Below are 27825 nucleotides of genomic sequence, written 5' to 3'. Positions count from 1 at the left end.
CCAAGGGGTTCCCATAGGGACCTGGCCGCTCCCTTCCAGCCTTGGAGGGTCCGTAAATATATCCCTCATGGATGGCAGAAAATTAAGGTGCCTACAGAGTAGAAATAATGCCAGCGAGTGTAGCATAGCCGTTGTGTGATTCCAATATAGACGAGGATGCGGTTAATGAATATAATTAATATGATGATGTCACCCACACAAAAGCCCAATTGTCTAGCCCCGTATCTAAACCATAATCATTATCCAGGTGTGTAGTACTCTTTTAAGGGTCTGATGCTTCAGAGGGTTTGTGCGGGCTTTGTATCAGGTCCTCTGTGAGAGGAAGGATGTGATGGTTTGGGCTGACAGGGTTTGTGGGTAGCTGAACTCGAGTGGGCAAAGTGTGGAGTGCACAATCAAGTGGAGAAGGTAGATACATCTCTGTCCAATACACAGTCTATAGCCGCGTTTCTTAAAGTGTGTTCCATGAGGCACTCGGAGGTGTGCTGCGGAGAGAACAGAATTCAAAATGGCCACCTTAAAGGGACAAGCCTCCTTTTTTTTGTTTGTTTGTTTTGTTTGCTCAACAACTTTTCCCTGGGGGCTTTTTTTTCCTGAACAAAAAAATCCTTGGTATTCCCCATAAAAAATTGTTTGGTGTTCTTCGGTCTTAAAAAGTTTAAGAAACACTGGTCTATATGGTACCATCCGTGGAGTTGTGGGCTTGAATATAGATAGCTTGGGAACAGAGCTGGGCACATAACTAAAGTAGAAATGAATTAGTGATGGCATAGTGACTGTGGGGATAAACCAATGGACTAATTACAGTCTACTTCCAATTGTGCAAAAGGAACCTACAGAGGTGCACCTGCTCACGCATACAAATGTTGCACACCGTCAAGTGAGAGCTTGAAACTGTATGATATGATAAACAGGCAATTTGGGAGGAAAAACCTAGACAGATGCAACCACGGGGTTTTCTATTGTGTGGCTTTCTCCTGAGCAGTTCATTGTTTTATTTAGTACGAAATTTCTTCCACAGCTTAGCACTTTAAGTTCCCTTTGTGTTCAATAATTTATGGATGAGCGCACACATTATGAGAGAGCTTCATGTATTATACACTACGGAGGCAAGTTTTCAACATCTGAATACCATTTATTTAGTCCTCTAATCCGCATTTTCACCGGATATGTATTTTAGTTAGATGATGTCAATTAAGCAACAGAATCAGTGGCGGTGGTGTGGCCGGTATTAATTAGTTCTTCCTACCAGAATGGTGCTTTTAATATTGAAATTCCCTCCTCCCCTGTGTGTGTAGACACCCTCCTTTGATAGCAAAGTAAACATTTCAGCGTTTTATTGTGATCCCTTTGGTGAGAAGATCTGAAATTGTGAGCAGACATCAGAGATTGATTTCCTAGGGGTAAATATGCTGCTTAATAATAATAAAACCCAACTTGTGACTTCGTGTGTCTTCAGCAAATTGCCAAACCATCTGTTCGTTTCCGTAGGGAAGCAGAAAAGCAGACTGTCGGGTGAAGTGTAAGCTTCGTTTTAATGGCATCGGGCCTTGCCTACAACGGGCTCCTGGAGATTATAAAATCTTAATCTGAGAGAGACACTCAAGTCTCACCCATTCATGAGACGCTGGCGCATTGACATAGAGGTCAGGCAGCTCTTTGACCGTGCGGGGCTACACGAGGAGGCTTCGATTCTGACCTGGGGCCCTTTCTCCGAATAGAATTGGGTGGGACAGGACATGGTGGTGGATCCTGGCGCAAGAGCAACTCCAGGACGGGAGAGGAACAAATGGAAGCAGATGGAGCGATTAGTGGAGCTGGAGGTATGGCAGAGGTGAATAGGGTTGTGAGGTGTCTGGTATTGACCCAGATAGTCTGGTATTTTTGCCCCCATCTGGTTTAAAAAAAAAAAATCAGAAAATACCACACTCTAAAATGTCCGGTATTTTCTGGGGTTTTTTCCCCCTGCCAGGAGGCGAAAATACTGATCACTTGGCAACCCTACGGACACACTCAGCAATTGGGCCCTGCCCCCCCCCCCCCCCGGTTCCCCTGCCGGCTCCCCCAGATGCCCCCTCCCCCTCCCGCTTACCTGGTTCTGCAGGGGTGTGTGGCTGGAACAGAAAAACAAGTTAGCCACCTGCAAAAAAAGCCTCCTCTTAAAGGAGCCATGCTGATTTTTTAATTTTTTTAATTTTTTGCTTAATAACTGCTATCCGGGTCCTTTATTTTTTCCTCAACAACTCTGGTCTCCCCCTTTTTTTTCCTCAACAGAATTTTTTTCCGGTGTTTTTTTTGGAGGGCGGAGGGATGTTTGGTATTTTTGTTTAAACCGTCTGGCAACCCTGGAGGTGAACACCTTTTAGGAATTTGTGGCCAATGTGAGGACATTTTTCATTGATCGGGAGCAAAGCCGTATGTCTTCTCTGAAAGACGGCACACGCTGCAGCGTGCCGAGGGCTTGGTTAAATATTGGTGCTGTTTTGTGACTCCCTAGCACCCTTTGCCTGAGGACCAGAGGCAAAGGTGGGCCGAGCCGGTGACAGCTGCCTGCCTCATGGGTTTTTGAGGCCAGCTTTTCCAGAGTGACATCCCACCAGTCGCTGTTGTTCTCAGCCACAGCTGTAGGGTTGCCAGGTGTCCGGTATTCACCCGGACAGTCCAGTATTTTCACCTTCTGTCCAGTAAAAAAAATTCAGAGAATACCGGACACCTGAGATGTTCGGTATTCTCTGATTTTTTTCCCCTGGCCAGGAGGCGAAAATGCCAGGCACCTGGCAACCCTACAAACTCTCAGTGCCTGACCTCTTCTCCCCCCCCCCCGCCCGAGTCCCCCAATGCCCCTAGCCCCCCCAACCCCAGCCCCCATGCTTACCCGGTTCCCCAAGGCTGCCGGCACAAAAAGGCTGCTGGCCAAAAGATCTAGGGGAAGCAATGCTTTCCCCTGGGTCTTAGTGCTCCCCTCTTCCTATGCCTGCACTCACTTTTAAAGAGGACATGCTGTTTAATTATTTTTTTTTTTGGCTTAAGCCCTTGGAGTTTTTTTTTTTTCTCCTCAACAACTCCCCGCCCCCCTTTGTTTCCCCTTCAACAGAATTTTTTCCCGGGGTGTTGTTTTTTTTTTTTTTTTTTTTTTTTTTTTTTGAGGGGTTGTTCGGTATTTTTGTTTCAACCATCTGGCAACCCTAGCTGCTAGAGGGGAGCCCTCTGGAAAACATGTCTTCCTCACTGAGCTGCCTGAAAACGGGAGCTGCGCTCTTCAGAACCACTCCAGCCCTCGCTTTTCTGCCGGCCATGCCCAGTGACAAGGATGTGGCGCTCAAGGAAGAGATTTCTGTGTCTGTACAGCCCCTAACACCTGATCCATGAGCCGGGCCCTGGGGTGCACTGTGGCAATATGAAGAGTAACACTGGCCCAGGTTGCTAAGGGCAATTGCAATAGCCAGTCTCTGCTGTCCGAGTAATGTCACACATGTCCCCCTGGTTGTGGGGCCGGCCTGCACTGCCAGGGCCTTCCTGTTCCAGGCCCCACACGTGCTGCAGTCACACCTCATGCCTGCACTGTAGAGACACCCTCTACTACACAAGTGTGCAAAGCCCTTGGCTCAGTGCACTGCACTTGTGTAAAACGTGGCTTGCACGAGTGTGAGTCACTGCCAGTAAATTACTGGATTAAACTGTAGGGCCCATTTTTAAAAACAGAACGCAAGAGCGGCCAGACGGGGTCAGACCAAAGGTCCCTCCAGCCCAATGGTCTGTCTGCCCACTGTGGCCAATGACAGATGCCCCAGAAGGAGGGAACAGAAGAGGGAATCATCACGTAATCCCTCTCCTGTCATCCGTTTCCAGAATCTGACAGAGGCTAGGGACACCATTCCTACTCATCCTGGCTAATAGCCATTGATGGACCTAACCTCCATGAATCTATCTCGCTCTTTTTTGCACCCTGTTAGAATCCTGGTCTTCACAATATCCCCTGGCAAGGAGTTCCACAGGTTGCCTCTGGACTTGTCTACTTTAGGCAGGGCATATTATGTACTGACACCATTGCAAGTTTCCCGTGTTTATGCAGGCCCATCCTGGAACAGAATAGCTCTGAATGCTTGCTGCCACATGGGCACAGACACACCTACATCCCCTTCCTGCTGCCTGGGTATACCATACAATTTACACAGTGTCTTGCCGGGTGGACGCCTGGTTTTGACTGCCCCCGATCCTGACTTTCCAACACCTCTGCTTCTGGGGAACATCGGGTATGCAGCTCTCAGGAAGCAGTCTGAGAGGGTTTCGCTGTTTATTAGGGGAATATAATCATTTAAGCCCGAATAAGCTTTGAGGCCTAATGTGGCTGTGTGGGCAACAGAAATGAGATGTAAATGTGTGCTGAATAGCCACTGATTACAAGATGATTGATGCAAGATTTGAAATTGATTCATGGGTGCAGTTGTCAAGGCTTATGCCCTGAATGCAATGGGGTGTGTATGTGAAAAGCTTTGGGTGGATTAGAGAGCAGGGGTGACATAGTATATTCTCTGCCATGTCTGCTGCATTGTCGAGGCTTTCTGTAATCTAGCCCAGCAGATTGTATGTTGTGACATTTGGTTTTGCCGGAGCAGCATATGTAGAATTGTATCTGCCTTGAGTGCAACAGAAGGAGAGCTAAAAGGTTAATCTGTTCTATTTTCATTCAATACATTCTTTGGACAAATCATTTTTCTCATTAGAAATCCCTAAGCTGCTTTTTTATTTCGTTCCCAGGAAATACGAGGCAGCTGCTGATGATAATGATTTAGAATTTGAGTCGAGCTGATTTGTGATTTCACCCTTTGCAAAAGCGAAAGTTTGGAGAAGTAACGTTTATTCTGCAGCGATGTAGCCGTTAGAACATAAGAACAGCCAGACTGGGTCAGATCTATCCATCCTAGTCCATCTATCCTAGTATCCTGTCTTCCAACAGTGGCCAATGACAGATGCCCCAGAGGGAGTGAACAGAACCGGGAATCAAGTGATCCCTTCCCTGTCATTCATTTCCAGCCCCTGACAATCAGGCTGGGGACACCATTCCTACCCATCCTGGCTAATAGCCATTAATGGATCTAACCTCCATGAATTTACCTAGCTCTTTTTTGAATCCTGTTAAAGTCCTGGTCTTTACAACATCCTCTGGCAGGGAGTTCCACAGGTTGAACTCTGTGCTGTGTAAAGAAAATCTTCCTTTTGTTTGTTTTAAACCTGCTCTCTATTTAATGAATGATATCCTTTCTCAACATAAGCTTCAAAAAAGCCCCAAAGAGTTAATTTGAAAACACCTCCAATAGATTTGTTTACTGAAATGTCAGAAAATATATTAAAAAAAAAAAAAGCTTGCTAAATTTCATTTCAAAACATTATGGGCCAGATTTTCAAAAGCCCTCAGTGCCCACCCATCGGGGGGCAGATTTTTAAGGCCACAGCTCCCATTTAGGTGAAATGAGAGAGATGGCTGATTTTCCAAATGCCTAGTAATGTTCAGCAGCTTCTGTTGTTTCCGGTATGCCCTACTAGGTGCTAAACCCTTCTGAAAATCCACCGGTTTAGATTGTCAAAGCCTAAGGGAGTTACATGCTTAAATCCCACTGAATTTTGATGAGCTTTTCAAAGATGCAACTGGGGGTCAGGTACCTACCCTGTTGAAATACTTTTCAGAATCCCAGTACACACCTATTTGCATTCTGTATGTTTGAAAATCAGGCCCGGGGGCCTTTTGACAATCCAAGCACTTGTTTATTATCAGCATCTAAACATTGCTGTGTGGCTGAGCAAAATCTGCCCCTGGGTACTAATCTGTCCGGTGTGTGCAATGCATTGACTATGTCATGTATTTAATTATTCTGCAGTGTCCTTTTTAATAAGTAATGAAGTATGCCGGGGTTGTGCAGACTTCCCGGCTGTGTCTCATGCTGATCACCGCTGTATCTGAGCCTTTCGTCCCAATAAAGCGCACGTTGGTTTTCCCACTTCTCTCCTTGGTAAAGCGTGAGTTGAAAATAAGGGAGTCCATGTGCCTTGTTCCCCAGCTAGCTCAGAACTTGTCTGATCAGTGATCTGCTGTGCTCTTCTTGTCTTGATTGTGGGAATTTCCAGCCTGGCTCACTGCCCGTTTGGATGATGGTTCTGATGACTTTGATTGCACCTCTAAATAATCAAGGGGTGAGCAAAGCTTCAGTCTCGGGCTGCAGGCCAAAAGCTGCAGAAGAAACCTTGCAGGAATAAATGCTTCATTAGACCTGTTACTGAGACTCTATTTCCCAAATGCTTTGTAAAGAGGGCTTCATAAAACCTTTCCAGTTGTGCAACTATCCTTCAATAGTGCAATCTCCCCCTCCCCCAGTTTTGTTAGATGTATGGACAACCAGAATCTCTGCATCTCTGAATGGCTTAGCTATTCAATGACACACATTGGATACGGTAGAATCATAGAATAGTGCACCTGGAAGGGACCTCGAGAGGTCATCGAGTCCAGTCCCCTGCCCTCACGGCAGGACCCAACACCATCTAGATCAGGGGTGGGGAAACTTTTTTGGGTCGGGGGCCACTGACCCACAGAAAAATCAGTCGAGGGCCACACACAAGTGAGAAGCAAAACAAAACAAAAAACCCTTCCCTGATGTGGTCCCTGACTAAGAAGGAGAAAGTTGTCAGTGAAGGGTTTCTTGTTTTGTTTGTTTTGCTTCTCACTTGTGTGGCCCTCGACTGATTTTTCTGTGGGCCAGTGGCCCCCGACCCAAAAACGTTTCTCCACCCCTGATCTAGATCATCCCTAACAGGTGTCTGTCCAACCTGCTCTTAAATATCTCCAGCGATGGAAATTCCACAACTTCCCTGGGCAATTTATTCCAGTGTTTCAGCACCCCGACAGGTAGGAAGTTTTTCCTCATGTCCAACCTAAACCTCCCCTGCTGCAATTTAAGCCCATTGCTTCTTGTCCTATCCTCAGAGGCCAATAGGGTTACCAGGTGTCCTGTTTAGAACCAGACAGTCCAATATTTGAGCTTTCTGTCTGGGAAACAAATTGAGAAAATATAAAGGAGAAAACATAAATGTCCGGTATTTTCTAAATCAGATGTAATGTAGATTGTGATGTAATGTCAAGTGTGTCTGGTATTTTTGCTGAAACCATCTGGCAACCCTAGAGGCCAAGGAGAACAATTTTTCTCCCTCTTCCTTGTGACATCCTTTTAGGTACCTGAAAGCTGCTGTCATGTCCCCTCTCAGGTTTCTCTTTTCCAGACTAAACAAGCCCAGTTCTTTCAGTCTTCCCTTACATGTCATGTTTTTCTAGACCTTTTATCATTCTTGTTGCTCTTCTCTGGACCTTCTCCAAGTTTTTCACATCTTTCTTGAAATGTGGTGCCCAGACATGGACACAAGACTCCAGTTGAGGCCTGATAACAATAAAAGTCTTGTGAAAAAAGATAGCAAGTGATTGTGTAATTAAAGACTTTATAACCCCATACCCACGGGGGGAATAGTTTCACTGCCACCTATCCCACAAACAACATGGATCCATTTTGTAGTGGGAATGGAACATGAACCATCTCCTGCCCCAGTCTATGGTAAAGCTTTAGTGTATACAAGGGACATAAAAGGTCATCTCTGGTTAAAGCCTTCCATAGGGTTTCCAGCTGTCCGGTATTGATCTGGACAGTCTGGTATTTTCGCCTCCTGTCCGGTAACAAAATTTAGAAAATACCGGACACCTAAAATATCTGGTGTTTTCTGATTTTTTTTTTTTCCCTGCCAGGAGGCGAAAATACCAGACCTCTGGCATCCCTACACATACTCAGCAACTGGGCCCAGCCCTCCCTCCCCCTCCACTTACCTGGTTCCACAGGGAAGCTGTCTTCTGGCTTTGAGAAGGAAAACAAGATGGACTGTTAAAGCCAAAAAGCCTCAAAGGCATTTCTTAAAGGGGCCATGCTTTTTTTTTTAATTTTTTTTTCTTAACTCTCAGGGTCTTTTTTGTTTTCTCAACAACTTTGGTCTCCCCCTTTTTTTCTCTCAACAGAATTTTTTCCCCGGTGTATTTTTTTGGTGGTGGGAGGGGTGTTCGGTATTTTTGGTTAAACCATCTGGCAAACCTCGTCTTCCGTAATATATCTGAGAGTGGAGTCAGGTGGCCTGTAACATGGATTCAATCTTTTTTTCTCACTCAGCTCCTTTGCCGCTCTTCTATTGCAGAGGTTCTTTCACTTACCTACATTTAGCTCCCCTGAAAGCAGCCTTTGTGAAAATGTACTCGGGAACTCAAAAAAACCCCAACAACCCAACCCAACATTCCCCTCTTTATTTATTTAAGTCTTCTTTCCGCCAGGCAAGCCTGCTCCCTTTGAAACTGAGCGCACAAAAGATGGCAGGGAATATGTGAGTGCTCGTTAGCTAATATAGACATCAGCTCGGAGGCTGACAAACTGAATCTGAGGGAATGGCAAAACCCAAGGTGCTGTCATCGAGCAGTTGCATTGGCTGCCTTTGTAGCTTCAACGTCTCCTTTCCTACGGGGGAGCTGCCTGCGGGTTCCCGTGCCGAGCCTTTAAATCATGCTGTGTGCATCTCCTCGGCAGAACCTGCAAAAGCCGGAGTTGGGTTGTGTTCGCCGCAATCTTTTTATCCCTACTGGCACTGAAGGAGAAGAGAGAGGGAGCAAGGGAGAAGCGGACACCCAGGTGGCTACTGAAATGTGAGGAATGGCTGACAGTGTCCATCTTGCAGGGGCGCTGAAATAATCACACAAACATAGGAGTGTGCTCTGAAAGAGCAGCGCTGTGAGAAAAGAGGGTGGGGGGACTGAGGAAGGGTAAAGAGAATCGTGTGCTGCAGGCTGTTTTCAGCATCCTCCTGACTGAAATGCTAAACTCCTTCCCCAGCTGATTTTCAGTATGCCGCTGGCGTGCCATGAAATTAGAAATGGAACACAAGTTCTTGCAAGCTCGGGACCCGATTTGTTGTTTAAACCTTTGGTGGGGAAGGTGAATCCAAATTTGGGGAAAAAACCAACAATATCCGGCCTGATATTTTGCAACTTATTGATTTTTAATGATAGATTCCAACTGTTGAATATTTTCTAAAGTTTGTGACACTTAGGGTGCTGAATATGAAAATACTCTGCGACCAAAATTGAGTGCGTTTCGAGCGAGGCGTTTTGGATACCCAATTCATGATTCCCCTTCAATTTAAAGATTTTGTGTTCAATTTCTTTAGGAAAAACCATCCTTTGAGGGCCTGATCCAAAATAGGGTTGCCAGGTGTCCAGTATTGAACCGGACAGTCCAGTATTTTCACCTCCTGTCCCGTAAAAAAATTCAGAAAATACCAGACACCTAAAATGTCCAGTATTTTCTGATTTTTTTATTTTCCTGCCCAGGAGGTGAAAATCCTGGGTGCTTACTGTGTTCCACAGGGGAGCTGTCGAGCCTGGCACAGGGAGGTAGGATGGCGGGTGGTTTTTCCTGGTGTTTTTTTTTTCAGGAGGGGTGTTCAGTATTTTTTGTTAAACCATCTGGCAATCCTAGATCCAAACTATCATCAAGTTAATGGAAGACTTCCCATTGATTTCAGTGGTCTATGGATTAGATCCTATGATGTTTTAAGAACAGTATATACTAAACGTGCTTTGATTCTTTGAATATAAACAGGTTGGCTGCAAGGAAAGCCATCGGAAAAGTGCAACCAGGCAGAAAAGGGAAAAGGAAAATAGCTCTCTTTTTGGTATTCTCTTCTTTTAAACTAGACAAATTGAGACAAATATGCCAAACCACCATAAAATATGCTTCTGCTACTGCTCTGTGTCTTGACAAAGGTCTTTTTTTAATTAGGCCAAATGCTTTCCCGCGTGAAGAAATCGATCAGATCCTTTCTCGCCTGTGAGACTTTTTGGCGCAATATGTCCCTTTGCTTTAACTAACTTTTGTCAGCAAGAAGAGATAAGAAAGTTAATTCCTGAGTTCTGAAGTTTCCCTTAATATCAGACCTTGGGGAAAGTATGTTTGGAAGATGTGCGACTTTGGGGTTGGAAGGATTTGATTTTTATCATTCAACGTTGATTTCACTGTGCACACACAAGCTGATGAAAGATTTCCAATGGTGGTGATTGAAATGTAGAGTGAGAGGAAGAAACGTTTTATATATTTCACATAGACGCCGAATAGATTTTACATGCGGTTTTGGCAGTTGGTGTTTTAAGAGAAGTCACCACCCCTCTGCTTTTCGGGCCTTGTGTGATGGTGGAAGGGATCCAAGAAGCATTTGGAGGTGAGGTGCTACCTTGCACCTGCCGTTGGCCCCGTCTCCACGGCTCCCAGCAATCTGCGGGTCAAGTCTCCCGCTGGGGGCTTTCCGCACCCCCTTTCAGCAGGATGGGGAAGAACACTGCTTCCCGTCGGGAACCCTCCTGCAGTCACACACGAGGAGCAACCTCATTGTGTCACTGGAATACCGCCAACCCCGACTTTCAGAAGTGATGAGTCAGGGCCTTGCAATCAGTAGGTGCAGACATCGGATTGGCTAAGCAGCCAGTTCTTTTTATTTGCTGCCTGGTTTTTGAGCCTATTTTGAAGTTTTTCTCCACAGAGGGATAGCGTCTTTTTAAGCTGAGAGTGCCATTTTGTCAGGAGGGGAAGGAGAGTGAATGCTATTCTTAAAGCCTCAGCTCCTATGATTATCTGACAATGTGGCCGCCCGGTGGCCATCTGACTAACACCGAGCCAACAAACAAACTCACCGCGTCTATGCCCTGCGACCGTCAATGGGAGCATGCAGAAATGGGGCATTGCCACTTTCATGAGCTTCTGCAGGGCGAGGGGGCTAAAGATTTCCCCTCATCTCACCCCAGTGAGGTTGTCCAGGGTGTACCCTGGAGGAGAATCTGCATGGGCAGGTTTCCTGTGCCTTTGAACTTTCTAATACGGTAGCCCCAGGCAAGTTTGCAGATGGCTGAAAAGGGAAGTTTCTGCTTTTGATTCTGGAAGACATGGTCCGTGAAAGTGACATTGGAGCGAGGTAGCTGGGAGCAGTGGTTACCTGGGAGGGTGACTAAGGTCGAAGCCACTTTCAGATGAGTCTCAAGAGAGAGAGATCGGACTAAGTTGCCACCCGGCGACAGAACCCTAGAACACTAGAACTGGAAGGGATCTCAAGAGGTCATCAAGTCCCGTCCCCTGCCCTCACGGCAGGACCAAGCACCATCTAGGGAACTAATTAAGGAGTGAGTCAGAAGTTACCCCTAGCACAGAATTTTTCTTGGGCAAGCTGGGGAGAAGTGCTTGTGTGTTGCCATTGCTGATGGGGGGGCGACTGGCCGGTAGCCTGCTCCTAAGGAAATGGCAGAGGTTGCCTGCGTGAGGAGGGAATGATTTTTTATTAGCTTTGAGGGCAGGAATTGCCATGTGCCTGCATTCTGCTCTCGTTCGCATCCGTGCAAGCTCTCTGAGGCCACTGTGGCAGGACAGCTGTCACCGGGGCAGAATTTGCCTTGCCCAGGCGCAGGTACGGAGAGGTGGGTTATCTCTGGGGCTTTCAAATGTTCAACACAAGTGGTAGGAACTGGGACTGGCCCCTCCTTGGCCATGGAGAGAACTTCAAGGATGGTGGCGGATGTAAGAGTTCCCGGGAGCTCTCTTTCCCAGCAGCGGTTCCATTGTGGGCAGCAGGAGACAGGGTTGACCAGGAGGGGAAAGAGTCCCAATCTGGCATGTGCCGAGGCCTACATGTGCAAAACTGGCCTCCTATTATCACCCCGTAGGCTCCTTATTCTTCAAGGCCCCTTGATGAGCTAGATGGATGCAGCACGGCATCAGCGGCAGAGTGTGGAACCGCTCCCAGCTAATCCGTGAGTCTGATAGCCTCAGGGTGGGCAAAGGACACCCAGGAGAGGAGTGGTTTGGTACACTCCTCCAACCCAACCTGCACCCTAAATCCCACAGGGCCCGACCCCCACAGATCTCTCTTTCCATGACCATAGATGGGCAAGATCTGCGGTTGGGTTGCCGCTGGCTCAGCTGACTGAGTATCCAGTGCAGCAGGACCTGAGAGCGAGCCAAGGAACATAGCAATTGTTTTACCAAATCGGTGGTCCCCATTGGCCAGGCTCTGTGACTGATGGAAGTGATCCGGCTGGAGCAGCTGGGTTCTAAATGAACTGGGCACGCTCTGTCCGTCGGCCTTCCAAGCAGGTTGGAAGACGTAGAGGGAACTGGAGGTTAGTTATCGGTAGGAGTGTGATGAGTTGCGTGGAACGCCTTTGGTTTCTATGGGAGAGTGGTGGATCTAGAAAATAGACACCTGGATGGCAGAGCATGTTGTCTTGCTAAACGTGAGGTTCTCAGAGTGTGTGTGTGTGTGTGTGTGTGTGTGTGTGTGTGTGTGTGTGTGTGTGTGTGTTACGGTTTTGGAGGTGCCGGGTAGCTCTGGGTATGTGCTAAATGAACCCATTCCTATTGAGGTCAAGCTGCACGCCAGCCCTAGAATGCCCAAGGTGGGAGGGGACCATGCCTCAGGGAAGGACGTGGGGAAGACAGAGACAAATAGCACAGTGAAGTGTGCAAAGGAGCAGGCGGTGGGAGAGATGGGCAGAATAGATAAGAGAGGGAGAGAAAACGAAGAGCAAATAGACAACCGTACTGAATTATTTTTCCAGACTTAACCCCCTGTCCCATAAGACTCAGTTTGAAAAGCACCAGTGTTTTCCTGACGTGACGTTTCCACGTACACAAGTAACTGGGTGTGGCCACAGGACTGTGGTAACGACCATTGGGAACTCCATGAAACAGCCACCAGGAGGGGAGGTAATCAACAAGACGGCCAATTCAGGTAGGGAATATTTGTACCACTGGCAGGGGAGGTGGTCCACAAAGTAGCCCATGGAAGGAGAAGTGTCTACTGGAGGTGCTCCACATGCTGAAAAAGTTGGAGATCCCCTGCTCCATCTTTTTGTCCTTGATGTGGTGTGTCAGCCCTCCCTCATAAGTGAGGACGTGTTTTCAGGTTCTTATTTTAGCTTCTCATTTATCACCTGCCGGCAATATCGGAGTCATGCCGTATGCCTGGTGGTAGTTTTGAATGAAGAATTAAGGAAGCAGTATCTTACATTTCTCATGCTGCTTTCCTTGATGCCGCTGAAATTTGGAACCCTTTCCTCACTCTGTAAATTAAAAAATCCCCCAAAGTAACAACCCATAGCAGCACATCATGAAGCAGCGACTTCTGAAATGACACTGCTGGAAAGAGATATGGACTAGCAGATGGCTCATTCCTCATTGCACCTCTGAGAAATGTACTTGAAATTTAGGACTTGAACATGACCTCTTGGGTGTGGATTTTTTACTTGGAGTCCTGGTATCTTTGGCCTTTTCCTCGACTGACTGTGTGAGCGGAATGCCGTCAAATTGCTGGAAGAAAATGCAACTCCAACTTCTTCCTGATCATTTTTCCTTCTGAAATGGGGCTTCTCTAAATGATTTACCATGAGGCCATTGAAATGAGTTTGTGTTTTTCTTTGTAAGGCTATTAAAGACTTAGAAGAAACATTTAGCACCAAAGGAATGTTGCGTTTTTGTTGTAATCCCGCCGAGAGCACTGATTTCTCTCCTAAACATGTGCACTGCAGAGAGGCATTAAAATGTGGCATGCAATTTTTCACTTCTGCTGTACTTAATTTTTTCATGCAGATGCGTTCAGCTAGAAGTTGCCACAGTCACGTGCTACGTTTTTTTTTTTTCTTTTTCATGAACCGTTAAGGCGGGTATTTTACCAGCTAGGGCTTCTAGTTTGTTTTTATTCCTTTGCTGTTAGAAGTCCTTCCTGTAACGTCTCAAATATTGCTTGCAAGCACCCAGATTGGGCTGAAAAGATGATGATTCGCTCCTGATGCCTTTCCAGGGATGCTTGTAAGAGTCAGAATAGCAACAACATGATGACAGTCTGGAGAGTTACAAAAAAAAAAAAAAACCAAAAAAGGCTCACTTAAACAGGCGAAATAAAGCATGCTCTCCTGCATGAAGATCAGAACAAAGAAGATCAGATTAAGTGGTAGAATGGAGCGTATTGTGAAAAGTGGAAGGGCCTTGATAGCATCTCTATGCTTTTCCCTTCTGGAGGTACAGAGATAAGCAGCCTTAATTCATTAGCACTCCTTTTCCTTGGCCTCTCTGATGACAGCTTTATTTTTTGATGGCCGGTGGGATGGATGGGAAGAGATTCTGATCTCATCTACCAGGCTATAAATTGGCATGTCCCGACTGCCAGCAAAGGTGTTGCGTGCCAGGTATTTTGCTGCCCCTGAAGTCGGAAACCGGCTCAATGAACCTATGTCTGCGGGTATCTGCTCTCCTGGACGTTTTTTGCCCTTGGAGGAAATGGGGGAACATCACTGGATTCCATGCTTGTATCTAAGCAAATGAGCCGTCTAGTTCTGTGTGTTCCCCCTAGCCGCCAACCCTAGATTTGGTTTATAAAAATCAGCTTAATTTTCACCACCGGGGAGGTTCTAACCACTTGTCTTGTGCTGGTAGACTAGCAGCAACATCGTGCTGCACAGTTTGAACACTCCTTCAAGGAAAGGAATTGATAGGCATTGTCACAGGGCGCAATGATCAACTCCCGTGGAGTTAATTACTTGGACGTGGAGCAAATGATAGGAGGGTCACATGTTTTCCAAAGATCAAGTTTGGGCCTCTACCACATGTCCACTGAAGTCAAAGGCCATGTTCTTAGATACCCCTTTTCACTGGGAGCCCTTAAAGAACTATTGAACCTCTGGGATATGGGCATCAAGGCTTAGCCGTGGTCACTAGAAGAGCTACGAATAGAATGGGGTCATCTTAAGTCGCAGTGCACTAGCCCCTACACCGGTGGTTCTCAAACTTCTTAGCCTTCTGCCCACCCCGCTCAATGTAGACCTTTCCGCGGACAACCAGCCAACCACCCATCATGGCAAAATGGGTCCAGGAGAGCGGTGTGGGGTCTGGCTGGGAGGTAGGGTGCAGGAGTGAGGTGGGGGTTGGTGTTCTGGGTGGGAGGTTGCAGGGGTGGGGTGGGGGTCTCAGCAGGGAGGTGTGTGTGAGGGGGATGGAGGTGTGGGGATCTGGGGATAGGAGGCACTTACCTGGCCCCGTGTCTCCTGCCGCTCCCAAGCACGATCCTCCGGCACTGCTCTCTGCTGCTCCCATTGGCTGCGATTCTGGCCAATGGGAGTAAAGGGGAAAGCCTTCGGGGTGGGGGGAGTGGCAGTGAGCCAGATCCGGCATGCGAGGCTTCCTCCCCTGCAGTGAGAAGCTGGCAGGGGGTGCAAGCTCCAAGCCTGTGGCTCACTTGGAGGATGGTCGCCACGGACCACACTTTGAGAACCACGGCCCTAGGCCGCGCGGCCTCCCCGATTTTAGTGAGCAGTGTCTTCACAAAGCCATCCCTTGGCAGCTCCTGCAGCCCTAAAACCTGGCTTGGCTCACGCGTGACAGGCGTTGCCAGGGATGGGCGGGCTGCTCAGAGCGAGAGAAGGGGCTGGCGCTAGCCTTGTACGCCTAAGTCTGGGTGTGGCGTGACAGCTACGCCCTCCCCGGGGAAGGGGCCCCGGTTTGCAGCGCCATGTGCCAGCGAGGGGGAAGCAAGCCCTTCATTCACGGCCAGTGTCCCAGCCTGTCCTCTCCGGGGGGTTCTGACACGGTGCAACCCGAAACAATTGCCCAAGTGCTGGGGAAGAAAGTCGGCCTGTAGGGAGGGAAGTGGGGCCGGGAGGGGAGGGGAGGGATAGAGAGCCGAACAAGAGGAGAGAGACCTTTTCTTGCCCCTGCTCCACCCCCACCCCTGCCCTCAAAGCCCACCCCCACCTCTTCCTGCCCCTGCTCCTCTGTCTCTCCCTTCCAAGGCCCCTCCCCTGAGCGATGCTGGGATCAGAGTGGGCTGGGCCCAGGCCACTCCGCTTCCCGCCACTGCCACTAAGTGCAGAGACGTGTCCGACCCCTGCCGCTGGCGCCAGGCCCTCTCCCTATCCCCCGGGCCATCCTTGGCCTTGTGCTTCTGCATCCCCTGAAGTGTGGGGTCCCTGAAAACACGGGGCCCTCGGTGGGCTGGGCTGAGAAGTGCAGCCGCTCAGTCTGCTTTGGCTTCGCTGCCATCACCCACCCTGACTTTCATCTGCCTGGATGCGCACTAGCTGCCTGGATCCGGCCACACCTGCTGTCCTCGCACCACGGGACCGCGCTGTAGCCCTGCCCAGTCAGGCAGTGGTGGGAGGAGGGGACAAAGGACTCTGCTAGCTGCAGCCCTTCCCCTCTCAGCAGCCCGTAGTGTGTTCCTGCCAGTTATTTCTTCTCTTTCCTTTCAAATGTATGTAAAAATGTCATGGGAAAGTCAGGCGAGTGCTATTAACTTGAGGGTCTTTTCTGTCATCTCTGCAACACTCATGTCCTGAGGTGATACCCTGAGGCTGAAGGCTTCAGACGATATTGCTATGAACAGGCCTTTGTATTCAACCCAGGCTGTGGCTCTTACTTCGTACCCAGGGTCTGCCTTGTGTTCACCTTGTGCTCTGTGCACCTTGATTTCTCACAGTGCTGCTTGGGCCAGTGTAATTAGGAGCAAACATCCGAACTGGCCAAGTCTGGGAGCAGCTGAAAGAGATCTTGGGAATTAGATCCTTCCTGGGGAGCAGACCCAAAGCCGGAGAAATGAACAGCGCTGAAAACCTCATTAGTTCTCTCAAGGCCCCCATCTGCCGCATTGTGTCACTTGGTGGGTTGAGCGCGTCTGTAAATGTGACACTTGAGTTGTGAAAAGCAGAGCGTGCGCGGCTGCTGGCGAGAAGGCTTCCGCACTGTGGAGTGCTATCCTAGGTGAGATCTCGGGGCTGCTTGCAGCTGTGCAGTTGACGAACGTGTCTTCAAAGTGATGCGGTTAAAAATAATTTGAAATCGGCAATGGTGCTAGACCATCCTCATTATTGGCTTGGTGGTGACTACATCCACAGGTTGAACCTCTCTGGTTCAGCACCCTCGGGACATCATCGGTGCTGAGCCAGAGAATTTGCTGGACCGCGGGAGGTCAATGTTGTCTAGTGGCATTGCCAGCACTGCCATTGCTTGCTGGGCTCTTACAAGGGGTAAATTAGAGTTAACTAACGGCCCAGAACACTGAGCGCCAGGGCTGGTGGCTGTAAACAAACTTTATGGCACTGTGGGAAACTTGCCACACCTATAAGTGGACATCTGACTAACTAAAATCATGCCAGATCACGGAGGTTGCTGGACTACAGAGTGCCGGACTAGGGAGGTTCAGCCTGTAGTATCCTGTATGAGAAGCAACGTGTAGAGCACAATCCCTGGAATTGTCCAGTGGGTCACAAATAATCCTGTTTTGCTCTCAGGGAAGTCATCTGTTATGGGTTTATATTGACAGCAGATGGCTTCCTTTTTTGCTCTGACTTCAGGGGGTGGAGCCAAATTCTACCTATTCCAAGTCTATCTCTGCCCACCTGCAAGGAGGGGAAGAATGGCTCTGAGAAATCTGCTTTCCTCCTGTGTGCTGCTTAGTGTTGCTGTGATTTCAAAATACTGCATCTCTTTTCATTCTGGTGCTCAAGAAACCAATAATTAACAAACTTAGCCATAACAAAAGAGTTCTTCCCCAGTTCTCACTTTTTTCTGACGAAAAGGCCTTATTCAGAAGTGGAAATCTTTCCTCTGACGTTGTGGGGCATTGGGTCAGGCCTAGAGTATGGAAATCACGTTTGTTTTAACACTCTCATTTCTTCCAGGAGCGCAATTTGCTTGTGAGAAGGTCGAGATTTGAGGGATTTGTGGCTTGTTTGCTCTGGTTGTGTGGTGACGTAATCTTCTCTCTTTTTGCCAGTGGGAAGAAATTGGTGAGGTGGATGAAAATTACGCTCCGATACACACCTACCAAGTGTGCAAAGTCATGGAACAGAATCAGAACAACTGGCTCCTGACGAGCTGGATCTCCAACGAAGGAGCCTCGCGGATCTTCATCGAACTCAAGTTCACCTTGAGGGACTGTAACAGTCTCCCAGGAGGACTCGGGACTTGCAAAGAGACTTTCAACGTGTATTACTTTGAATCAGACGATGAAGACGGGAGGAACATCAAAGAAAACCAGTACGTCAAGATCGATACCATTGCGGCCGACGAGAGCTTCACTGAGTTAGATCTTGGAGACCGAGTCATGAAACTGAACACGGAGGTCAGAGATGTGGGGCCTCTGACCAAAAAGGGATTTTACTTGGCTTTCCAGGACGTAGGTGCCTGCATCGCCCTGGTTTCTGTGCGCGTGTATTACAAAAAGTGCCCTTCCATTATCCGTAACCTGGCCCTCTTTCCGGACACCATCACGGGGGCAGATTCCTCCCAACTACTGGAAGTGTCGGGCGTGTGTGTGAACCACTCGGTGACCGATGAGCCTCCGAAGATGCACTGCAGTGCCGAGGGGGAATGGCTGGTGCCCATTGGGAAATGCCTGTGTAAAGCCGGGTACGAGGAGAAGAACAACACCTGTCAAGGTAAGAATTTGCAAGGGAAACTTGGCTCTGTGGTTTCGCAGAACACGCATCTTGGGCTGTATTCGGGTACGCTCACTCATGCTACAAATAGTCTCACAGAAACCAAGGGAACTGGTTCTCACTGACATGAAAGTCTCTTTCCACAGCTCTGCTAGTAGAAAGAAGGCTTTAAATCAGTGTTTCTTAAACTTTTTAAGACCGAGGAACACCAAACAATTTTTTTTAATGAGGAACACCAAGGATTTTTTTGGTGGGGGGGGGGGGGGGAAGGGGAGGAGGTCAGGGAAAAGTTATTAACCAGAGGAAAAAAAGGCCACCTGCCCCTTTAAGGATGGCCATTTTGAATTCTGTTGTTCTCCACGGCACACGCTGGTGAGTCTCAGAACACAATGAAAGAAACACTGCTTTAAATTCACTCCCACTTAAAGGACTCTTTCCTCTAGCAGAATGGTGCAAGTTTTGAGAATCTGGTCTCGTGGTCCTTGTCCCATGGTGTAACATGCTGTCATGTGAACAAGAGATCAGAATATGGTAAATTATTATGTATTAGAATGGTGTGTGTGTGTGTGTGTGTGTGTGTGTGTGTGTGTGTGTGTGTGTGTGTGCGCGCGCGCATGTGCGTGTGCGTGTCATATATAATTTGAACTTGGGCATTTTCAGATGTTTAAGCGTTTAAAAGTTTGCTTTCTCTCTTCAGGACTATTGCGTAAAAGTGTTAGTTTGTTTTCAAAATGAAGATATAATTTGTTATAGGTAAATTAATACTAATGCCTCTCTTTCTATTTAGTTCTCTGTAAAAAGCAAGAAAAAAGGGGTTTCCTATAATGGGAATTGTCTGCCTTGACTTGAAGTTGCATTGCTACTGCGGGGCTCAACTTCCTAACGTTAAAGTAATAGCTTAGTCTCCGCTCTTGAAAAAAGTTCCCCACGTGTATAACTTTGCACTCGTGAGCAGCCCACTGTTTTCACTGGGAGCATAAGCACATTTCAGGGTCGTGGGACTTAGACAAGAGTCACGAATGTTTAATGGTGGCTAAGAATCAAAAAGAGGACTTCTAAAGAAACCTGATGTAACAAGAATTTAGAATTTGCTGGAACATTGCTGTATAATATGCTTGGTTTTTTTTAAATTTTCACAATTTTAAGTGTATATTAGGGGGTTTATTAGAACACTATTCAGTGATAACACAGCAAAAAGGCCATTTCAGTGCAATTTGTGCTAACTACGGGTTGAACCTCTCTCGTCCGGCACTCTTGGGATCTGACTGGTTTCGAATCAGAGAATTTTCCAGACCGTGGGAGGTCGATATTGTCTAGCAGCATTCCCAACACTTCCACTGCTTGGTGGGCTATTAGAAGACATTTAGTAGTAAATTAGAGCTAAATAACAACACAGAGCACTTGTAACCAAACTTTATGGGACTGCGGGAAACTTGGCCACACCCGTGGAAAGTGGACATCTAGCTCACTAGCATCACGCCATGGATGTTTCTGGGTCAGAGTGCTCTGGACTATAGAGGTTCAACCTGTAGTCAATTTTGTTGCATTATTATTTGTAGATTGTAACGTGAATGCTTAAACTACCTCGTCATTTGAAGACACTTGTTCTGGCTTTTGAGTTGCTGGTTAAGGGTCTGTTGATGGGTCGTGTGGTTTTCCTTGAAGTGGACAGCTTAGGTTGAGTTTGCTTTCCTCCTGCCTGAAACGGGTGTGAGTTTGTCATGCGTAAAGAGACTAAGTGAGTTCTCAGTGGGTACGTGTCAAAGCAGAGTCCTGAGCATGCAGCTGCTCTGTTTCAGTCTTTGGGTGGAAACTCAGAGGTAACGGAGTCCCCTTTGGTGAGTCTCCTAGGAGGAAGAGAAGTTGATTTTTGCGGGAGAGGTCCTTCCTTCTAAAGAAACGCTGCTTTCCTGAGGAGGCTCCTCTCCTCGAACTTACCACAGATCTCGACAGACCAAGGCTGTTTCTTCCTCCCTTGCCCTGGCAATGAATTCTCCATGTAGGGGCGAGATGGCACAAGAGCAACCAAACAGCCTCAGCCAAAACGGAGGAAATCTTGCTTGCTGCAGGCCAAGGCAGGTAGCCAGACACCCGGGCAGAGACCTGCCTGTCTGCAAAAAATAAGGTGTCCCCCAAATAGCGAGCATGGAGTGGCTATCACCTCTTCAGTCGCCCCGAGCTGCTGTCAGCAGTCGCCATGAAGATTAGCCAGATGAACCGCTGCCGACTTGAAATAAACCAAAACCATGGGCCTGGCCTTGGAAAAGCTGGCCCAGGCCACAGGGAAGCTAGAGTCCAGTGTCACCTCTGGTGTGGGCACAGGGGCAGCAGCGTACCAGTATTACTGCTGTAATGCCCCTTCCTGCAGGAAAAGAGCTGTGCCAGTATGCGCACTTTTATGCCAATGCAACTGTGTCACTATGGAGCTGTGATTCTGCTTTCGCTAAAGCAGGGGTGGGCACGATACAGCCCGTGGGCCACCAAGCTGTTTGATCTGGCCCATGGCTGCCCTGTCCTGCCCCCGCCCCTGGGTCAATGACTTCACGCATTCCCCTGCCCCCAGGTCTCGATTGGCCTGGAGGCAGGAAGGCACAGCAAGTCTCTTCTCCCTATCAGGGGAGTGCAGCAACTAGAGGGCCCCGCCCCTTCCTCCTGAGGCCCCGCCCCTTCCTCCTGAGGTCCCGCCCTTTCCCAGAGGTGGAGCAGGCCCACGACCAGTACCCACAATTCAGGAAGTGCCTCCCCTCTGCAAAAATGATTGCCCACCTCCGCATTAAAGCCGCACAACACTTGGGTGTCATATTAGACTCTAATTTCCCTTGCACGTCACTGGCATTAGGGTCCCAAATAGCTTTGAAGATATTGGCTCAATTCTTGTTGAATTCAAGAGTTCTTAAATATCTCTGAGAATCTGGGCCTTAGGCACTTAAAATCCCCCTCCCTACCTGCAAGCTTTAATTTAGGCTTGAGCTAGGCAGCGTATTTTGCAGCTGTACTATGTAGTTTTGGGGAGATCCCGGTGTGTTTCCAGCATGGAAGATGCTGAATTTGTTTCTTGGAGTTTTCCCTCCAAAGAGCGTGTTCTCTGGGCCACAACATCTTGTCTGGACAATAGCTGGCTCCGTTCTTTTATCAGAGGTGAAGCCAATGTCGCTCCCCTGCTCAGGCAGATGGGACAGTCGAAATCCCTGCGGTGTACAAATCATTAATTGGCAATGATATCTTCCATTCATCATCTTGTCAGCAGGGTGCTTTCTGACGAAGGCACAGACCGCAACAGCCAAGCCATGTGTATCCCTGGGGACATTCGGGTGACAGCTTTGACATGGCCTAATCTGGTTGTAGAATTCACTTATTATTTCAAATAACATGAGCCGTCAAATGGTGTTCATCTAACACGCAAAACTTGCATTTTACACCTCGTGCTGCACCGGGGCCGGTTTATCGTCTGCTGTCGAGCGAGAAGCAGTGATCAAGTGCGACCACATGGGAAAAAGCCCTGTGTGCAAGGTTCATTATTCATGTGACTAAATAACTGCATATATTAATAATAAAATTTAAAGGCAACATTCCTTGTATACCGATAGTGCTTTCTGCAATATTGTTTGAACACCGTTTCTGACTGCAGGCTATTATTTTTGGCTCGTTCATAGTAGCCCCGTTCAATGGGGGCTTAAAAACATCTTGACAATAGTCACTTGCCTGTAATGCCACGTTTCAATTGTGGGGGTGGTATGTAGCCATACCTCACGCATCAGGGATTGCATTATATTTGGCAAAAGACCGGCTCCAAAGTTGGTATAAGTTGATGGTAGCGCCACTGAAATCAATGCAGCTTTGCAGATTTACACCCTATTATGATGTGGTCGAAATCACATTTTCTAATCTTGTTTTTTCTTATTTTTCTCCTGCATCTGAATCTCTGTTTTTCCTGGGACTGCAAGTTTGGATATACGCACTGCATGCTCCCTATTGGGGGGACTTGCATGAGAAGGCCTTAAGAAGTAATTGTATAAAAATCACACCTTCTGGTTCAGCAGATCTGTTCCCGGCGTGTGTTCAGCTCTGGCTTCCCATTTTAGTAACAAACAATATGGCTTTGCTGCTTTTTACTCTGCAGAACCAACGCAGTTAAAAGGGAGGGAATTACTTTCCTGTCCTCCTTGGGTGCTGTCAGGAGAATTGCCCATCAAGTAGGGATGTAAAATCCGTTTAAGTGGCTAACGGGTTAAACATAATGTTTGAGTGGGGAACCTCAGGCCTAGGGGCCGAATGTGGCCCCTGGCTTGACTGGATCCAGCTGCCAAGGCTCAGGGCCCTCCCCTCATCCTCCTCCTGGAATGAGGTGTAGCAGGTAATTCGAACTAAGAACTTAGTTTGAATTACCGTCTATCTGCCGCGTGTAGCCGCAGGTGGTAAGTCTGGACTAGTGGCATTTAAAAATGGCGGCCGGATGGGAACATGCAAATAAAGCCTGGGATATTTAAATCCCGGGCTTCGTTTGCAAGTTCGAATGCCTGCAGTTCGAACTAGGGGGCTAGTGTAGACGTACCCTAAGTATCTGAAGATGGGGTAGTTAAAATGAAGCAGATGAGAATCAAAGTCAATTGATAGTATCCGTCCTGACATAGGAGTCTACACAAAGAGCTGGAAAAGTTGTTGGACCGGGGCCGAAATGCAGTCGTGGCCCCTTTCATTCCCGGGCTGCTCCCCCCTCCGTCCTCCCCAGCGTGTTCCAAGAGGCCGTCCATCGGGCGCCCGAGCCGGGCCTCAGGAAAACCAGAAAATACTATCTAAAATGTCTGGTATTTTCTGAATTTTTTTTTTTTACTGGATGGAAGGCCCAAATACCAGGCTGTCCGGTTCAATACCAGACACATAGCAACCCTATCTACCACTGGGAGGCAAGCACCGAAATATAGGGTTACCAGGTAGACTCCCAAAAAAACTGGACACACTTGACCGTGGGTGGGGCAGGGGGGACCGGCCGGGAGGGGGGCAGGGCTAGCCGGGAGTAAGGGGGGGGCAGGAAACAGAGCTGGCCGGGGGGGAGGGTGCAGCGGTGCTGTCCAGGGGAGATCAGGAAGAGGAACGGGCCGGCAGGAAGCAGAGCGGGAGGGGGGAGTCGGGGGCCACGAGGCTGGCCGGGAGGAAGGGGGGGGGGCCGGAGGAAGGGGGGGCGGGAAGCACAGCTGGCCGGGGGGAAGGGTGCAGCGGTGCTGGCCAGGGGAGATCAGGAAGAGGAATGGGCCGGCAAGAAGCAGAGCGGGAGGGGGGAGTCGGGGGCCATGAGGCTGGCCGGGAGGAAGGGGGGGCGGGAAGCACAGCTGGCTGGGGGGGAGGGTGCAGCGGTGCTGGCCAGGGGAGATCAGGAAGAGGAATGGGCCGGCAGGAAGCAGAGCGGGAGGGGGGAGTCGGGGGCCACGAGGCTGGCCGGGAGGAAGGGGGGGCGGGAAGCACAGCTGGCTGGGGGGGAGGGTGCAGCGGTGCTGGCCAGGGGAGATCAGGAAGAGGAATGGGCCGGCAGGAAGCAGAGCGGGAGGGGGGAGTCGGGGGCCACGAGGCTGGCCGGGAGGAAGGGGGGGCGGGAAGCACAGCTGGCTGGGGGGAGGGTGCAGTGGCGCTGGCCAGGGGAGATCAGGAAGATGAATGGGCCAGTGGGAAGCAGAGCTGGGGGGCAGTGCAGGGGGGCTGGCCGGGGAAGATCAAGAGGGGAAGTGGGGGAGAACCGGCTGGCCGGGAAGGGGGGGTGAGCAAATCGCCCGGTGCGGAGTGGGACTGACCCGGGCACTTGCAGATCCCGGCGACGCATGAGCGAGGAGGTGGCGGCTTCCCCTCCTCCTCACACTCAACCAGCTGAGGGCTCCCAGTGGCAATCGCGGCCCCGCCTCCCAGCTGGGACTCCCAGTCGGTTCCCCCGCCCACACTAGGCTTCCGTCTGGTGCGCAGCCAGAAAAATCAGAAAATACCAGACACTGCACATGTCCAGTATTGTCTGATTTTTTTTTTTTACCGAACAGAGAGCACAAATACAGGACTATCCAGTACAATACCGGACACCTGGCAACCCTACCTAAATACCTTTGAAAAGCTCGGCTTTCGTCTGTGTTACGGGATCTTCTTTTCTGGTAAACATAGCAGGGAAAAAACCCAGCTTGACTTTCAGATCCCAGGCTCAATTTGCAAGGCTGCTGAGTAGAAAAGACATTTTTTTTTTTTTAACCGGTAAACTCTTTAAGTAACCAGAAGGGCAACAATTTGAATGCAGTGAACATAAGCCCCAGCCACAGGCTTCGTTGTAGAGTCACAAATATTGGAGAATGCAAGAAATGAAATGAATTAGAGACCGGGCAACCGCGAGAATGAATAAAGAATTCAGAGGGCCACAATGGTCTCTGTTCCAGTTTCCAGTGTGTATCCCACACGCCCGGCCTTAGCGCAAGGTTGAGCAAGGCAGTTGACTGTTCACTCACTGCCTTGGCTGGGAACTCCCCACCATCTTGGGCCTTGCAAACTCTTTGGCCAGGCCTGGTACCGGAACGCTAAACGGCAGGAGACAGAGGCAAAAGTTGGAAGCCAAGTTTAGCCAGTTTGAAAAAAGGAACGCACTGCAATTATACCCTTGCGAAGGAAAGGAGGAAAATCGAAGGCAAATCTTCCTTCAATGCCATCTGTTACAAGAGGAGAACAGCTTTGGAAGCGAATGGGGGACAAAGCATGTGGTTTCGAAAGGAATAGCCAACTGAAGAAATGTTTTGTAGTTTCATTTTTGTACCACTGGGAATACTTAAGCAGCTTTATTTTCTTAAAATACAAGCTACCCCAATTATTATTTCATTGTTGCTAAGTCAACGTGCTCAAGCAATATTTTTCAGCCAAACTTTTTTTTTTTTTTTTCTGCTTACTCTTCCTTATTTCTGTTGAAATTCTTGCGCGTGGTTGCCAAGGAAGAAGTGGATTTTCAGTCAGAAACAAAGTCCTCAGCCAAAAAACAAAACCCGTGTTGACAGAGTTCTGCGCTGGATTTAATTAAAAGTCACTGACCAAGAGATCCAAATGCCCAGCGTTCAAAAGCGGACCCACTGAATCAACTCCCATGTGAGTTTTCGTTGCTGGTTTTACTCGCGGGCCAAGCCAAGCTACTCATCTCCAGCAGACAGCGGTGCCGTCGGGGAACTGCGAAGGAGACTCAGCCAGAGACGGTGGCCTTTGCAGCTGTGTGGGAAGGAAGTGGGTGCCACGCAGCCGTGGTGTCGGAAGGCACGGTGCCTGTGGAGGGCTGAAGTAGATGGCACGTGCGCAGGAGCAGTGCGAGAGCGTGTGTGTGCAGTGTGCACGCTTTCCACAGGGGCAGAAGATGGTCTGCTAATGAGCATGCCCCTCTACAGTGGGGTGGGCAATAATTTTTGATGGGGGGGCACTCCAAGATTTTGGGAAGTGGTGAAGGGCCGCACTTTTCTATGCAGGGGGTGCAGGATCTGGGACTGAGTTTGGGTACAGAAGGGAGCTCGGGAAAGGGACTGGAGTGCAGGAGAGGGTGAAGGGTCTGAGGGAGCTTGGGTGCAGAAGGGAGGTAAGGTAGCGAATTGGGGTGCAGGAGAGGGAGGGGGTCTGAGGGATTTGGGGTGCAGAAGGGAGGTAGGGTAGGGAATTGGGGTGCAGGAGAGGGTGTGAGGTCTGAGGGATTTGGGGTGCAGAAGGGAGGTAAGGTAGGGAAATGGGGTGCAGGAGAGGGTGGGGGTCTGAGGGAGTTTGGGTGCAGAAGGGAGGTAGAGTAGGGAATTGGGGTGCAGGAGAGGGTGGGGGTCTGAGGGAGTTTGGGTGCAGAAGGGAGGTAGGGTAGGGAATTGGGGTGCAGGAGAGGGTGGGGGTCTGAGGGAGTTTGGGTGCAGAAGGGAGGTAGAGTAGGGAATTGGGGTGCAGGAGAGGGCGTGGGGTCTGAGGGAGTTTGGGTGCAGAAGGGAGGTAGAGTAGGGAATTGGGGTGCAGGAGAGGGTGGGGGTCTGAGGGATTATGGGGGCAGAAGGGAGGTAGGGTAGGGAATTGGGGTGTAGGAGAGGGCGTGGGGTCTGAGGGAGTTTGTCTGAAGGAGCGGTTGTGACCTGGGGCAGGGGATTAGGGGTCAGGGGGCAGGGAAGGATTCTAGCCTGGGGGAAGAGTGTAGGAGGGGCGCAGGGCCTGGGAGGGAGTTGTGACCTGGGGGAGGGTGTTGCAGAGGGGGGCGCATGATGCCCTGGGTCCAGGAGGAGGTTGTGGCCTGGGGCAGGGAGTTGGGGGAGGGAGGGGTGAATGGCTGCGGTACCAGAGGCAGGCTCCGGCCATATAGGCACTGCTTCATTCTGGCTTTAAAGTGCAGCTCACTCTTAAAACTAAAAGCACAGAAGAGCCTGGGAGTATTCCCATTTGGGACCACTCACGTGAGCGAGCCAAGCGAGGTTTCCCCTCGAGGTCTAATGGAGAGCAAGCCAAGTCCAGCGGATTGAAAAAAAAAAGTATTAATTGTTCTACTGGGAGGTGATTGCATAGCAAGGAAAAACAGGAGTGGAAATACCCAGGCCATGGAAAATACTGAATTCAGAAATAGTGCGGAGCGTACAGGGAGCCCTGCACTTCTCATTCATCCTTCTGGTGCGTTTTTGTGATTAAAACAAAATTGGCTGGGAGTGCGGCATGTTAGGGGCTCATGTCGTTAGGTGCTGAAGTGCCTAGTTAATTTCGATTAGGCACACTCCCACCCGCATCCCAGTAGCTGTGCGGTTGGCTGTGGGGTGTGTATGATCCCCTCCTCCCCCAAACAGGAAGAAAATGCCTTGCCTGCTGTTTTTCAGCCAAGGGCGGGTTATCGTCAGCCAAAGTGGGAATGGTTTGTTCTGTAGAGTCGCGGGCGCGCTGGGGTCGAGCCATTCCATAGAAGCAGGCGAGGGTTTTCCCGAAATCACAGCGGGACTGATAATATTGCTGTATTCTCTGTTCGTTCTGCCCATGAATAAGGGCCAGGGGTTAGCAGATGTGATTGGCGTACGCACCATAAGGGAACGGCTCCAAGTAACTTTGAAGATTTTTCTCATGTGATAGTAGGAGAGATTTGGAGCCCTTCCTTTGCCTCATTTAGCCTTGTTTCATGCCATCTGATTCCTCTCCATCCACCTCCCAGGAGGACAATTAACCTCCCACCCCTACCTTGTTGTTATCCATTGGATTAGAGACTGAACAAGATTAAAATAGGTGAGGGAGCCCAATTTGCTCACCAAGTTTGATTTGCAAATGTCATGTTTACTTCC

The 27825-nt window shown here is 49.1% G+C and overlaps 1 protein-coding gene across 16 annotated transcripts in view; it reads left to right on the top strand.

Moving 5' to 3' along the window:
* The window catches only part of EPHA5 (EPH receptor A5), a 259608-nt gene that overhangs the window by 44855 nt on the left and 186928 nt on the right, over nucleotides 1-27825 (top strand). For all 16 annotated transcript variants that reach the window (XM_075929256.1, XM_075929255.1, XM_075929250.1 and 13 more), the window contains one exon: nucleotides 17881-18544. In XM_075929256.1, coding sequence (XP_075785371.1) covers nucleotides 17881-18544 — 664 coding nt within the window. The remainder of the gene's footprint in view (nucleotides 1-17880; nucleotides 18545-27825) is intronic.

The sequence above is a fragment of the Pelodiscus sinensis genome, chromosome 5 (assembly GCF_049634645.1).
Source record: "Pelodiscus sinensis isolate JC-2024 chromosome 5, ASM4963464v1, whole genome shotgun sequence".
NCBI lineage: Eukaryota > Metazoa > Chordata > Testudines > Trionychidae > Pelodiscus > Pelodiscus sinensis.
This window is presented reverse-complemented; position numbering and strand designations above follow the sequence as displayed.